We start from the raw sequence: 11,617 nt of genomic DNA, 5'->3' as shown, positions 1-11,617 counted from the left end.
GGCTGGGGGGGGGGGGGGGGGGGGCTCACAGCTGCCCCTGGGGCTGGGTTAGCCCCTGCTCAGCGCCCCGCTCTCTCTTCCTGCTGCAGCCTCCGTCCCGTTCTTGGTCTGTGAGGTTGGCTTGGTCCCCCCCATGCGCCGCGGCTTCTACTGCAACGACAGCAGCATCCGCTACCCGCTCAAGCAGGCGGAGACGGTCAGCGACACGGTGCTGATCTCGGTGGGGATCCTCATCACCTCCGTCTCGGTGAGTCGCTGCGAGAGGAGAGAGCCCCCTGCAGCACAGCGCCCCCTAGCGCCGCACTGGGGCAAACACTGCCTGCCAGGGGAGAGCGCCCCCTGCTGAGCCCCCACCCTGCTCTGTGCAGCATAGCGCCCCCTAGCACCGCACTGGGGCCAGCCCTGCCTGCCAGGGGAGAGCGCCCCCTGCTGAGCCCCCACCCTGCTCCGTGCAGCACAGCGCCCCCTAGCGCCGCACTGGGGCCAGCCCTGCCTGCCAGGGGAGAGCACCCCCTGCTGATCCCCCTGCGACATTCCCTGCAGGGTGTCAGGGGCTGAGTATGAGAGGCTGGAGGTGGCAGAGGGGTGGGCTCTGGGTAGCTCACCCCCATGTGCCCCTTACAAAATGCTAGCCATGCCCCTCAGCACAGAGCACCTGTTCCCAACCCTTCCTCCGAAGCATCAGCCATTGGCCTAGGAGACAGGATCCCAGCCTGGGCACGATCCGCTGCCGCTGGACCCCGCCTCCAGCAGGCTGCTTGCCTTGCGGAACTCCCTGCTGCAGGGCGTGGGGCAGGATAGGAGGGGTGAGGCAAAATATTGAGGGGGCAGGGCTGGCTTTAAAAACGGGGGTTGGGTGGGATGAGATTATGGGGTAAACCAAGGGGCTGGGGGGAATTGAGTCCTGCTGGTCTGCAAAGTGCATAGGGAGGCACCCCCCCCCCCCCAGCTTCCCACAGCCCTGGGGGCTGGTCCGTGTCCCAACACATGGAGCGGGGATCTGGCTGGGACGGCTGCCCGTCTCAAGCTGCCGTCCCCGGTGCTTCCCCGTCTTGCCACGCAGATCGCCCTGGGCGAGAGCTACCGCATCCACTCCCTGCGCCTGGGCTCCCGCTCCTTCGTCCCCAACCCCTACGTGGCCGTCCTCTACAAGGAGATCGGCGCCTTCCTCTTCGGCTGCACCGTGGGCCAGTCCCTCACCAACATGGCCAAGATCACCGTCGGCCGCCTCCGCCCCCACTTCCTGGCCGTCTGCCGGCCGGACCTCGCTCTCCTCAACTGCTCCCGGGGCTACGTGGAGGAGTACGCCTGCACTGCGGGGCCGTCGCAGGAGAAGGAAGCCAGGTGAGCTCCCGGGGGCACTGTCCCTTTAAGGCGGGGTGGGGGGTTGAGGTAAAGGAAGGGGTCCCCTCTAGTGGAGCCAGCTGCAGGGTGCGGGCCCAGATTTGGGGGGGGGTCCCCCTGGTGGTGACACCTGGCCTTACAGGCTCGGGCTGTCTGTGTCCAGCAGCCTGGCCTAAAAAAAAATCCCCTATAGATTTCCCACAGAGCCATCTCGGCTCTTCCCGCTGAGACCACTGTGAAGGGATGGGGGGGCCAGGGAGAGTTCTGACATTAGACTGCTCCTTGCCCCAGTGTCATGCCCCCCCACACCGTGCCCTGTCCCCCTGTATCTGGGGGGAGGTCCCCATGGAGAGTGTCAGGGGGAGGGGGATCCCCATGCAACTTGCCCCTCCCCAGTGTCCAGGAGTGGGTCCCTTACACAGCTTCGGGGTTACCGCACCTCTGAGTCAGGCCAGGTTTGAACCGGTGTCTGCTCGGGGGATGCCCTCTTAGCCCTCGGCCCTCCAGCCCTGTCCCTGCCCCCCCCGGAGATCTAGGCTTGCAGCCCCTCTGTAATTCCCTGCCATTCGCCCGGCCGCCCACCTGCAGTTCTGCTCTCTCCCAGGGGCTAGACCGGTTCTTCTTGGGCCAGAAGCGCTGCAGAGAAAACTCGGCGTAAACCAGCCAAGCGCCACCCGCCGAGACCAAAACCTCTGGGGCCCTCCTGCTTCACGCCCCGAGCTCTGCTGGGACAGACCCCGGGGGGTGCAGTGGTGCCCACGTCCTTCAGACTCTTTGGCCGGGTGCGACCTCTTGGTTAAAGGTCAAAGGGAGGGGTTCCCAGGCCCTTTATACCACCAGCCCCCGGGCCTCTGGACCCCGGTCCGACCCAGTCTGCAGTAATTGTCCCCGCTGAGTTTAGTTCCTGGAGGGAGCTGGGCACCGTGCCGCCAGGGGGGCAGGACGCAGCCCATGGCTCGTCCCGATGCTCCAAGATATTGTGTGTGTCTGTAATACCCAGAGGGGTCCCATGGAGGCTGCCCTGCCCCAGTGTCTGGGGTTGTGGGAGTGACTCTCGGTGGAGACTGCCCCCGCCTTGCTGGACAATCCCACGCCCTGGGCAGCAGCTTTGGACCCCCCGGCCTTGCCCGCCTGGCCCTGGATGGGATCTAAGGCAGGCGAAGGGGTTGCTGGCGGGATCCCTCGGCACCCCTGGCGACGGGTGGTGCCGCCAGCTATAACCCTGGCCTTTATTTGCCCCCTTCTAGGAAGTCCTTCTACTCCGGCCACGCCTCCTTCGCCATGTACAGCATGACATACCTGGTGGTAAGCGCCCCCGCCCGGCCCCACAGAGCTTAACAGATCTGATCATCCTAGAACCTCCCCCGGCAACCCTGGCCCCGTGCCTCGTGGGTCACGCCTGAACGCCCTGGGGCGGGGGTTCCCCTGGCCAGTGGAGCCCTGTGCAGAGGTCACTGGGGGGGGGGGCAGGGGGAGATCTCCCCACGGAGCCAGGCTGGGGGAGGTCACTGGGGGAGATCTCCCCACAGAGCCAGGCTGGGGGAGGTCACTGGGGGGCAGGAGGAGATCTCCCCACGGAGCCGGGTCAGGGGAGGTCGCTGGGAGGAGATCTCCCCGCGGAGCCAGGCTGGGGGAGGTCACTGGGTGCATGGTGGGATGCCCCTGAAGGAGCAGCTGGGCCTGGCAGCCCCTCTTAGCCAGCGACCCCTGTCCAGGGTCCCACCCCGAGCCGGAGTGACTCCTCGGCAGGGAGTGGAGCCATGTGCCTGGAATAACCCAGCAGAGGGTCCCTCTGTGCCAGGCACTTCCTGCCAGTGTGGCAGTTGTTGGTGTGGGAGCCGGAGGGTTCCACACAGAGCCCACTGAGGGCCAGGACGCCTGGGTTCTATTCCTGGCGCTTGGAGGGGTATGGCTCCTTGGGGGTTAGAGCAAGGAGGCGCTGGGAGTCAGGACTCCTGGGTTCTCTCCCCAGCTGTGGGAGGACAGTGGGGTCTAGAGGTTAGAGCAGAGGGACCTGGGTATTGGGATGCCTGGGTTCTCTGGCTCTGAGAGTGGGGCGGGGGCGAGCAGAGAGCCCCCTCCAGCGGCTGATGGCAGAAGAGTAGTTCTGTGCCGCACGTGCCTACAGAGGCTTATCCGGCACCTGAGCAGCCGATTGTCTGGCTGCCCCGGCTCCTGTCTCCTGGCTGGCCCAGGCTGTAGGGTAGTGCGGTCCGATGGATGAGGGGAAAGTCCTGATTCCCAGCCCCCCTGCTCTAACCACTAGACCCCACTCCCCGGAGCTGGGGATAGAACCCAGGAGTCCTGACCCTGCTCTCGGCACCTGTCCCACTCACTCCCCTCCTTTCCTCCACCCCCCGCATCCGACCGATCTCCCCCCTCATCAAAGTGGGTCAGTTTCCCGCTGCCGCCACCGCACCCGAATGGCCCCTTCCCCCGCCCCGGATGCCTGGGTCCGTGTGGCTAGCGATGGAGAAGGGCCCATTGTTCCCTTGGGGAGCGGCACAAACAGGTCCTTTATGCGTCCCCGGCTGACGGGCCTGGATGGGGGGGGCTGGGAACGTGTCTCGGGCGGGGGCAGCAGTGACGCCACCGACTAGGACTGTGGGTAGCCCCCCAGCTCAGATGCCCTTTATTCTTCTTGCTGTGCTGGGCGGGGGGAGGGGATGGGGGGGAGCAGCGTTTGGGGGCAGCAGGGTTTGGGGGTGGGGCGTGAGGGGCGGGACATGGGGAGTAGGGGGCAGGAATCGGAGCGCAAGGGGGGAGCTGGTAGGGTTTTGAGGTGGGAGCAGCAGCGTTTGGGGGGAGTGGGGACCAGGAGCAGCGCCCTCCCCCAATGCTCACCACCCCGCTTCTCCCCCTCCCCGCCCCCCAGTTCTACCTGCAGGCGCGGTTAACCTGGCGGGGCGCCCGTCTGCTACGCCCCCTGCTGCAGTTCGTCCTGCTGCTGCTGGCGCTCTACACCGGCCTCACCCGCATCTCTGACTACTGGCACCACCCCTCGGACGTGGCCGTGGGCTTCCTGCAGGGGGCGCTCATCGCCTACTGGGTGGTAAGTGTGAGCCCCTGGCTGGCTGGCCGTCCCCCTGTCCAGGACGGATCAGTGCCTGGACCCCTCTAGGTCACCAGCTCGACTCTGGCCCGGCTCCCGGAGGTGTGAGGAGTGTGTCTGGTTTCTTAAACCGTTGGGGTCCATGTCCCAGCCCACCCCACGCTCCATCCATGAGCCCGGCTGGGAGCCAGGACTCCTGGGTTCGTTCCCCAGCTCCGGGGTCTAGTGGGTTAAAGCGGGTGAGGGGACCGGGGTTCTGGGAGCCAGGACTCCTGGGTTCTATTCTTAGCTCTGGCAGAGGGAGTGGAGTGTAGGAGTGGAGTCTAGGATTTAGAGCAGGGTGGGCTGAGAGCCAGGACTCCTGGGATCTATTCCCAGCTCTGGGAGGGGAGTGGGGTCTAGTGGTTAGAGCGGGGGGGGCTGGGAGTCAGGACTCCTGGGTTCCAGCCCCAGCTCTGGGAGAGGAGCGGTGTCTAGTGGTTAGATCAATGTGGGGGCCAGAACCCAGGACTCCTGGTTCTGCTGCTGGCTCGTCTGACCTTGGGCCAGTCCCTTTCCCTCTCTACGGGGGCCGCAGCGGTGGAGGGAACGTGTGGAGAATGCTCTGACCTCCTTGGGTGGCAGGCGCTGGAGCCAGGGCCGGGATTCTCCCCCGTGTTCTCCCCACACCCGGCCTTGGGGGGAGGGGGCTGTGCAACCAGCCAGGAGCTGAGGGGCCGAAACGCCGTCGCTCCCAGGGCCGGAGCTGCGGGCTGCCAGGAAACAGCACAGGAAACGCCTCCTGCTTCAGCCTTAGAACAGGCAACAGGGAGGAAATCTTCCCTCATCACAGGGCTCCTGGCCAACCTCCCCACCCCTTCCCTGGGGGCCCAGCGGCCCAGCTCCCTCCCCACAACCCCTGGGGGTCTTTAGCACAGCACAGCCCCAGCAGGAGGTGTGAACTCCCTTGGACTCATGTGGAAACTGAAGCACCGAGGGGGGAAGCGGCCTGGGGCTGGGAGTCAGGACTCCTGGGTTCTATCCCCAGCTCTGGGAGTGGGAGGGGATGGGTTAGAGCAGGGGGAGCTGGGGGGTCCTATTCTTGCCTTACATACTGATTCACCCTATAGCCTGGGCCTATGGCTAAACTAGAGCCTGCCTCAGTTTCCCCTCCAGCTGGGGAATAAACCCCCGCCCCGAGAGCGGGGTGGGGGGCAGGGTCATGTCAGTGCGATTAGCTCTCCCCCGCCCCCCTCCTTTTAGGTCTCTCCTGCCTCACACCCCGTTTTTCTCTCTCTCCTCCTCCTTCCAGGCCTTCCACATCTCAGGCATGTTCCGCCACAAGGCCCCAGCCTCCCGGCTGCCCCCGCTTTGCCCTGATAGCCCGGACTCCAGCGGCCACACCAACTGCTAGGCGTCCTGCCGGAACGGGGGGCTAGAGGGATCACCCGGCTGGGACCAGCACCCAGCAGGCCCCCGCACGGCGGAGGGAGAGCTAGCCCCGCTTTCTGCTCCTCCACAGAGCACGTGGCCCCATGTGCTTCCTCTCTGGCAGGGCTGGGCTTTCCTGTGTTGCTCTGGTCGCCGCCGGCTGTTTTCCAAGCACTTTAATTTCCTCTTGGATGCCTGCCCTGGGTCAGGTCGTCGCCACCTCCCGAAAGGCTTCCTGTTGGGCGGGGTTCTCCTCTGTCCGTCGCAGGAAATCCTGCCTTCCTCTGGCTAGGGCATGGCAGGAAGTCTCACCTTCTTCTAACATGGATATTGCAGACGCACCGCAGGAAGTCCCACCTTCCTCTGGCAAGGGCATGGCAGGAAGTCCCGCCTGCCTTTGGCACGGCCATCACAGGAACGCTGCAGGAAGTCCCGCCTTCCTTTGACATGGGCATTACAGGAAGTCCCACCTCCCCCTCACCGCCTCCACACGCATTGGGATTTCTCAGCTCATGGAAGGATTATGATGACGATTTGCATGATACGCTCTGGCCACCTTCCCGGACTCTGCTCCTCCAATGAAATGGCCCCTCCCTCCCCTCTCCGCGGCCGGGGAGGAGGGCTGTGATTGATGGACAGGGGGATGAGGAGCGCGGGGAGAGCGGCAGGTGGTCGAACATGAAGGATGAACCACGGGCTGCTGGGCCTTAGGAGTGGGGTCCACGGGGGGGGGCTCATCCGTGCCACGAGTGGCTCCCGTTCTCAGACGCTTCCAGGCCCACTCCCCCCCCCGTGGAGGGGGCTGGACTGTGCCTCTCGCCCCCCCATGCCCAGCTGGCCCTGATAATGTGAATGGTATTTTTGTAATAAATGGTACAGACAATCGCCTGGGCTGGGGCTGGCTCTGGTGTGGGGAGCATGGGTCGGTCCCGGGGGCTTCAGGCAAGGGGCTTTCGTCCTCTCTGCAAGCCCTGCCTTGGCGGCTGCCCTCCAAAGCTCAGGCAGGAGATCGGGGCGGGGGGGGGGGGAGGGGGGGGGGGTCGGGGGGGGGGGGATTGTTGGGGGACGGAGGGGCTAATTCCTAGCTCACGCAGGAGCTGCCTGGCCGCTCTATCCTGGCAGATGATCCTTCCCCACATTCCTCCCGGCTGATAATGCTTCTTCCAGCTGCGTCCTGGGGCTGCGTCCTTGTGCGCTGGGATTGGGATGGGGGGAGGGAAACTATCCCATCCCTGCCCCCTCCCCCGACACTTTTAACTAATAGGGGCTATTGTTTTATTCTCCTTTCCACCGTACAATCAGCGGGTCGGTGGATCCAGGGATGGGCTAGCAGGGGACTGTGGGCTGGGACTGAGGGGCACCGGCAAAGCTTGGTGGGGGGGGGAACCTAGGGGGCTAGGATAGTGTGGGGGCTGCTGGTCAGGATTGAGAGGCACCTGCACAGCAGTGGGGTGGAGCGGGGAGCCCAGAGCTAGGATAACAGGAAGACTGTAAGTCAAGTGTGGGGGCACCGGCAAAGCTGGGGCGGGAGCCCAGGGGGCTGGGATAGTTGGAGGCTGCGGGTCGGGATTGAGGGACGCTGGGGGGGAATCCCTGGTCTGAGGTAGTAGGGGCTGTGGGTCGGGATGGAGGGGGGATCCCAGAGCTAGGAAGCAGGGGGCTGCAGATCGGGACTGAGGGACACTGGCGGAGCTGGGGGGATACTGGGGCTGTGGGTCGGGATTGAGAGGCACTGGTGGGGCTGAAGTACAGCAGAGGGGTGGGAGGTGGGATCCAGTAGCACCCTCTGGCTGACGGTCCCAACCCCAGAGAAACACACAGCTTCGTTCTCCCGCTAGGGAAATGGCTCTGTCGCTCCGCCTGGCCCCGTCCTGTCCGAGCGGCTCTGGACACTGCGGTAGGCCTGGCGCTGGGAGACATTCCACTCAAGTCCTTGACCCTGGGAGCAGGGCTGCGATGGGGGAGCCGGCCCTGCAGCTGGGCCCTGGGGGGGCTGGGCCAATGGGGTTGGGGGCCAGCAGGAGGGCCTGGCCTAGATGAGATGAGCTCGCCAGCTGGGCACAGGAGAGGAGAGGATCAGGCCCAAGGCATGCCCACAGGCAGCTACTGCAGCCCGACTGGCCCTGGATGTGGCACCAGCAAGGCCTGTGTGACTAGAGCCTTTAAGCTAAGGAGACCCAAAAAGGCCAACAGTGCCCCTACTCAGGGGGGTGGGGGATCTTAGTGCCAGCCCCCATGCCCCACTGTGATGCTAGGGGGTGCTGTGGGGCAGGGACAGGAATGGTGGCTCCATAGGGAACACTCTGGGCAGTGGTGCTGTGTGGCTGTTAACCAGCTGCCAGGCCTCACCCCAGAGCTGGCTGCATCTCAGAGCTGGGCCAAGCAGTCCCTGCATCGTTCATCAAGTGTTTTGGCCTTTTGAGGAATTCAGGATTGGTATCAGCAGGCCCAATAAAGAAATCCCCAGGGGGAATCCAGGCAGGCCCCTGTCTGTCTCCTGCCTCTGACTTTCACAACAGCCTCTTGGGGGAGGGCTGTGAGTTCCTTTCAAAGCTGCCATGAATGACTCCTTTATACCCCAGTGGGAACAGGGGCTGTGTGACTCCCAGCGCTAGGCTCAGGGGAACAATAGCGGGAACCATATCTGCTTCTTCCGAGCCCCAGGGCAGACAGGGTAACCAAGCAAAGCCGCACAACCAGCCCCGGAGATAAGGGATAATGAGCCGGTTTTACACCAGGGGGAAACTGAGGTACAGGGAGAGGCCGTGACCTGACCAAAGTCACACAGTAGGGCACTGAACAAAGTCTTGACTGTCTCTTGCTCTAAGCACTAATCCCCACTCCTTACCCCAGAGCTGGCGATAGAACCCAGGAGTCCTGACTCCCGGTCTCCCCTGCTCCAATCACTAGACCACATGGCCCATTCTGTGATCCCACACTGTGGCTCCTAGTGTTTCTGGCAGTCCCTGGATGCATGTGGAAGAGGGAGTCAGTCTGGCTCCCCTGGATGAGATGGGGACACACACACACACACACACACACACACACACAGGGACACACACACACACACTCACTCTCTCTCTCGTATCAGGCAAACCATGGCTGTGGCTTCCCCATGGATCCAGCAGGTTTATGAGCAGGAGGGGAAATGGTTGCTAAGAGCTGCTATGGAGATATGGGTTCTAATCCCACTACTGCCACCATGTTGCCAGCAGCTTCAATCAAGAAGCCACTGGCAGGGTAAGAAGCACCAGACCTGACCTGACTGACTTATGAAGAATTTGGCTTTGGAGCAAACTCCTCCACTGCTTGCCACTACCCCTGCCCCATAAGAACATGCATGAAACACCACGGCATGTCTTCAAGAACAGACCACTTGCTCGCACGCTAAGAACTTGGAAGACAATGTGCAGTGATGCCCCCCCCGCGCCCAGGGCTCCCACTTTAACAACAGAAACACTCCAGTAATGACAGCCAGGATTAGAAATGTGGCCTTTGCGAAGGGAAAATGGGAGCCTGCCCTCTCGCCCGTCCCCCAGGCTAGCAGCCAGCTCTGGATGGGTTCCTGGACGGGGGTGGGAGTAAAACGGCCCAGCACTCTGGACCCCAAACCGATGCAATTGACGTGAGTTCCCTCTTGGGGATATATCCAGGGTGCAAAGAGTCCTCATACCTCCCGCTCGGCCCAAGATAAACAGCGGCCACGGGGACTGACCCAATTCTGGCAGATGCAGTGAAGGGGAGGGAGCTTTGCACCAGCCAACAGCTGGGGAACAGAGAGGATTGTTGGGGGGGGGGGAAGGCCCGCGGTTCCAGCTGTCCTTAACGAGGTCCAGCTGTTAGCGTGGGGCTCATCAGCTGGGAGAAAAGGGAAGGGGGGAAGCTCCCATGGTGCGGAGGTCGGGGACATGCCCAGCCACACGCTGCCATGTGGATGTGCCAGGTGTTTTCAAGCTAACGCTTGAGGAGCGAGGGAACAGGTACAAAGCAGGGCTGGGTGGTTGGATCGATTCCCTCGGCAGGGCACAGCCCCTCGTCCTCAAGCCTGGCCGGGGGCACCCCAGGCCCTCGGAAAGGGGCACGTTAATAGACCAAGGTGGCTCGGTACCAAATACCATCTGAGGCACAGGGCAAAGGCCCGCGAGGAAGGCACTGGACTAGGAGTCAGGCTGCCTGGGTTTTAGCGCCAGCTCTGGGAGGGGAGGGGGGTCTAGCAGGTGGAGCAGGGAGGGGCTGGTGGAGCAGGGAGGGGCTGGGAGCCAGGACTCCTGGGTTCTAGCCCCAGCTCTGGGAGGGGCATGGGGTCTAGTGGTTAGAGCAGGGATGGGCTGAATGGTGGTGTGACCATCAATCCCATCACTCACCTGACTTGTGCCTTTAGGGCCCTGGGTTATGACCTCCCCCAACCCCCCTAGTTTACCAGCTCCTGGCCTGACTCCCACATGCAGCAGATGGCTGGGTTGGCCCAGCCCTCCCTGCTCTACCAGAATCCTGTCAGGGCTTGTCCGGGGAGAAAGGAACCAACCTGCAAACGGCTGAGGGCGGAGGTTTGAGACTGGAGCCCTGGCATTAGCCCCCGGTGGGGCTCAGTGCGGGGAAAGGGCGGGTAAAAGTCCTGCAATGGGATTGGAGCTGGGGGCAGAGGTTGTGTCTCCGCTGCTCCCTGCTGGCTAGGGTATGGGGGGGGCACATGTCTGCCTGCAGTTTTGTGTGTGTGCGCCCCCCCGTGCTGGTGTGTGCGTGCGTTCACCATATGCGGCCGTCCCCGACGTACTTGTGCGCCCAGCCCCAGGGCAGCTGCTGCGATGCGCTGGATATTAATTTCCTGGCTTGTTTTTCCCATTGTGTAACTCACTGGCTCTGAACAGAAACAGTCACTTCCCAGCCTGGCGGGCGGCCAGGCCTGGAGGGAGACTGCAGCGCCGGGCGGGGGCAAAGGGGACACTTCAGCCTTGTCCCCGGGGCATATCTCGCGGCCCGGGGAGCCCAAACCCTACCTGCACGTCCCTGCTGGAATGCGCCCGCCTCTGGGGTGGGGTAGGCCAGTTGTTTCACAGCCGCACCGCAATGCTGCACGGGGATGGCTCACCCAGCGCTGAAATGCAGCCACCTCTGGGGTGGGGCCCGGCAGCTGGTATCAGAGCACAGCGACGCTGCACAGGGGAATAAGCTGGGGTATTTCCCCACCACTCTGTAGGCATGGGAGTTCAAATTGTGCCAGCCGCGTCACAGGGCGACCCCTCGTGATGATCTGCTGAGCCCCCCAGCAGCATGGGGGTCGGGCCTTGTGCCCAGGGGCCTCAACAGAATCTGGCCAGCCAGCGGTTCTGGCGGGGAGCGGGGCGGCTGCAGGATGTGTCCTGCCTGGGATGAACTCCCCTGGTAATCTGGATTGTTTGGATCCAGGGAGAGGGTCAGCCCAGGCCGGCCTTCCTGTCTCCCGGGAGAGGGCCTGGGGAGTTGGATTTGTTTACTGCATTTCTGGGTGGTGGAGTCTGTTCCGAGAGGCAGGGCCCCCCTCGCCGGCCCTTTGCATTAACATCGCATGCAAAGCTGTGTCTCGGGGTCACCGGGCGGGGGGAGGCGGTGCCAAGAGCCCGGGGCTGCATCTCGCGGTGATCGGGGGTGGGGCAGTGTTCTCACTAGGGGGGCCCACGGTGGAGGGCCAGCAGGGGGCGCTCTCACCGGACAAGTCCCGACAGCCCAGAGTGCGGGGCGGGGTCCCAAGAGGGGGTCGCTCTCACTGGGTGTGGGGGGGAAACGGGCAGCAGACGGGGAAGGGGCCGGTTTGCTTTCCACCTTGCACGGGGC

General features: G+C 63.7%; 1 protein-coding gene across 1 annotated transcript in view; it reads left to right on the top strand.

The window, feature by feature from the left end:
• The window catches only part of LOC117888966 (phospholipid phosphatase 3-like), a 14,477-nt gene extending 7,786 nt beyond the window's left edge, over positions 1-6,691 (top strand). The window contains exons 3-7 of the mRNA XM_034792763.1: positions 90-247; positions 1,064-1,344; positions 2,592-2,649; positions 4,220-4,396; positions 5,688-6,691. Of these exons, the coding sequence (XP_034648654.1) occupies positions 90-247; positions 1,064-1,344; positions 2,592-2,649; positions 4,220-4,396; positions 5,688-5,789 (776 nt within the window). The 3' untranslated portion in view covers positions 5,790-6,691. The remainder of the gene's footprint in view (positions 1-89; positions 248-1,063; positions 1,345-2,591; positions 2,650-4,219; positions 4,397-5,687) is intronic.
• Positions 6,692-11,617: the final 4,926 nt, after the last annotated feature.

The sequence above is a fragment of the Trachemys scripta genome, chromosome 16 (genome assembly GCF_013100865.1).
Source record: "Trachemys scripta elegans isolate TJP31775 chromosome 16, CAS_Tse_1.0, whole genome shotgun sequence".
Lineage (NCBI taxonomy): Eukaryota > Metazoa > Chordata > Testudines > Emydidae > Trachemys > Trachemys scripta.
Note: the sequence above shows the minus strand (reverse complement) of the source record. Positions and strands in the feature narration are given on the sequence as shown.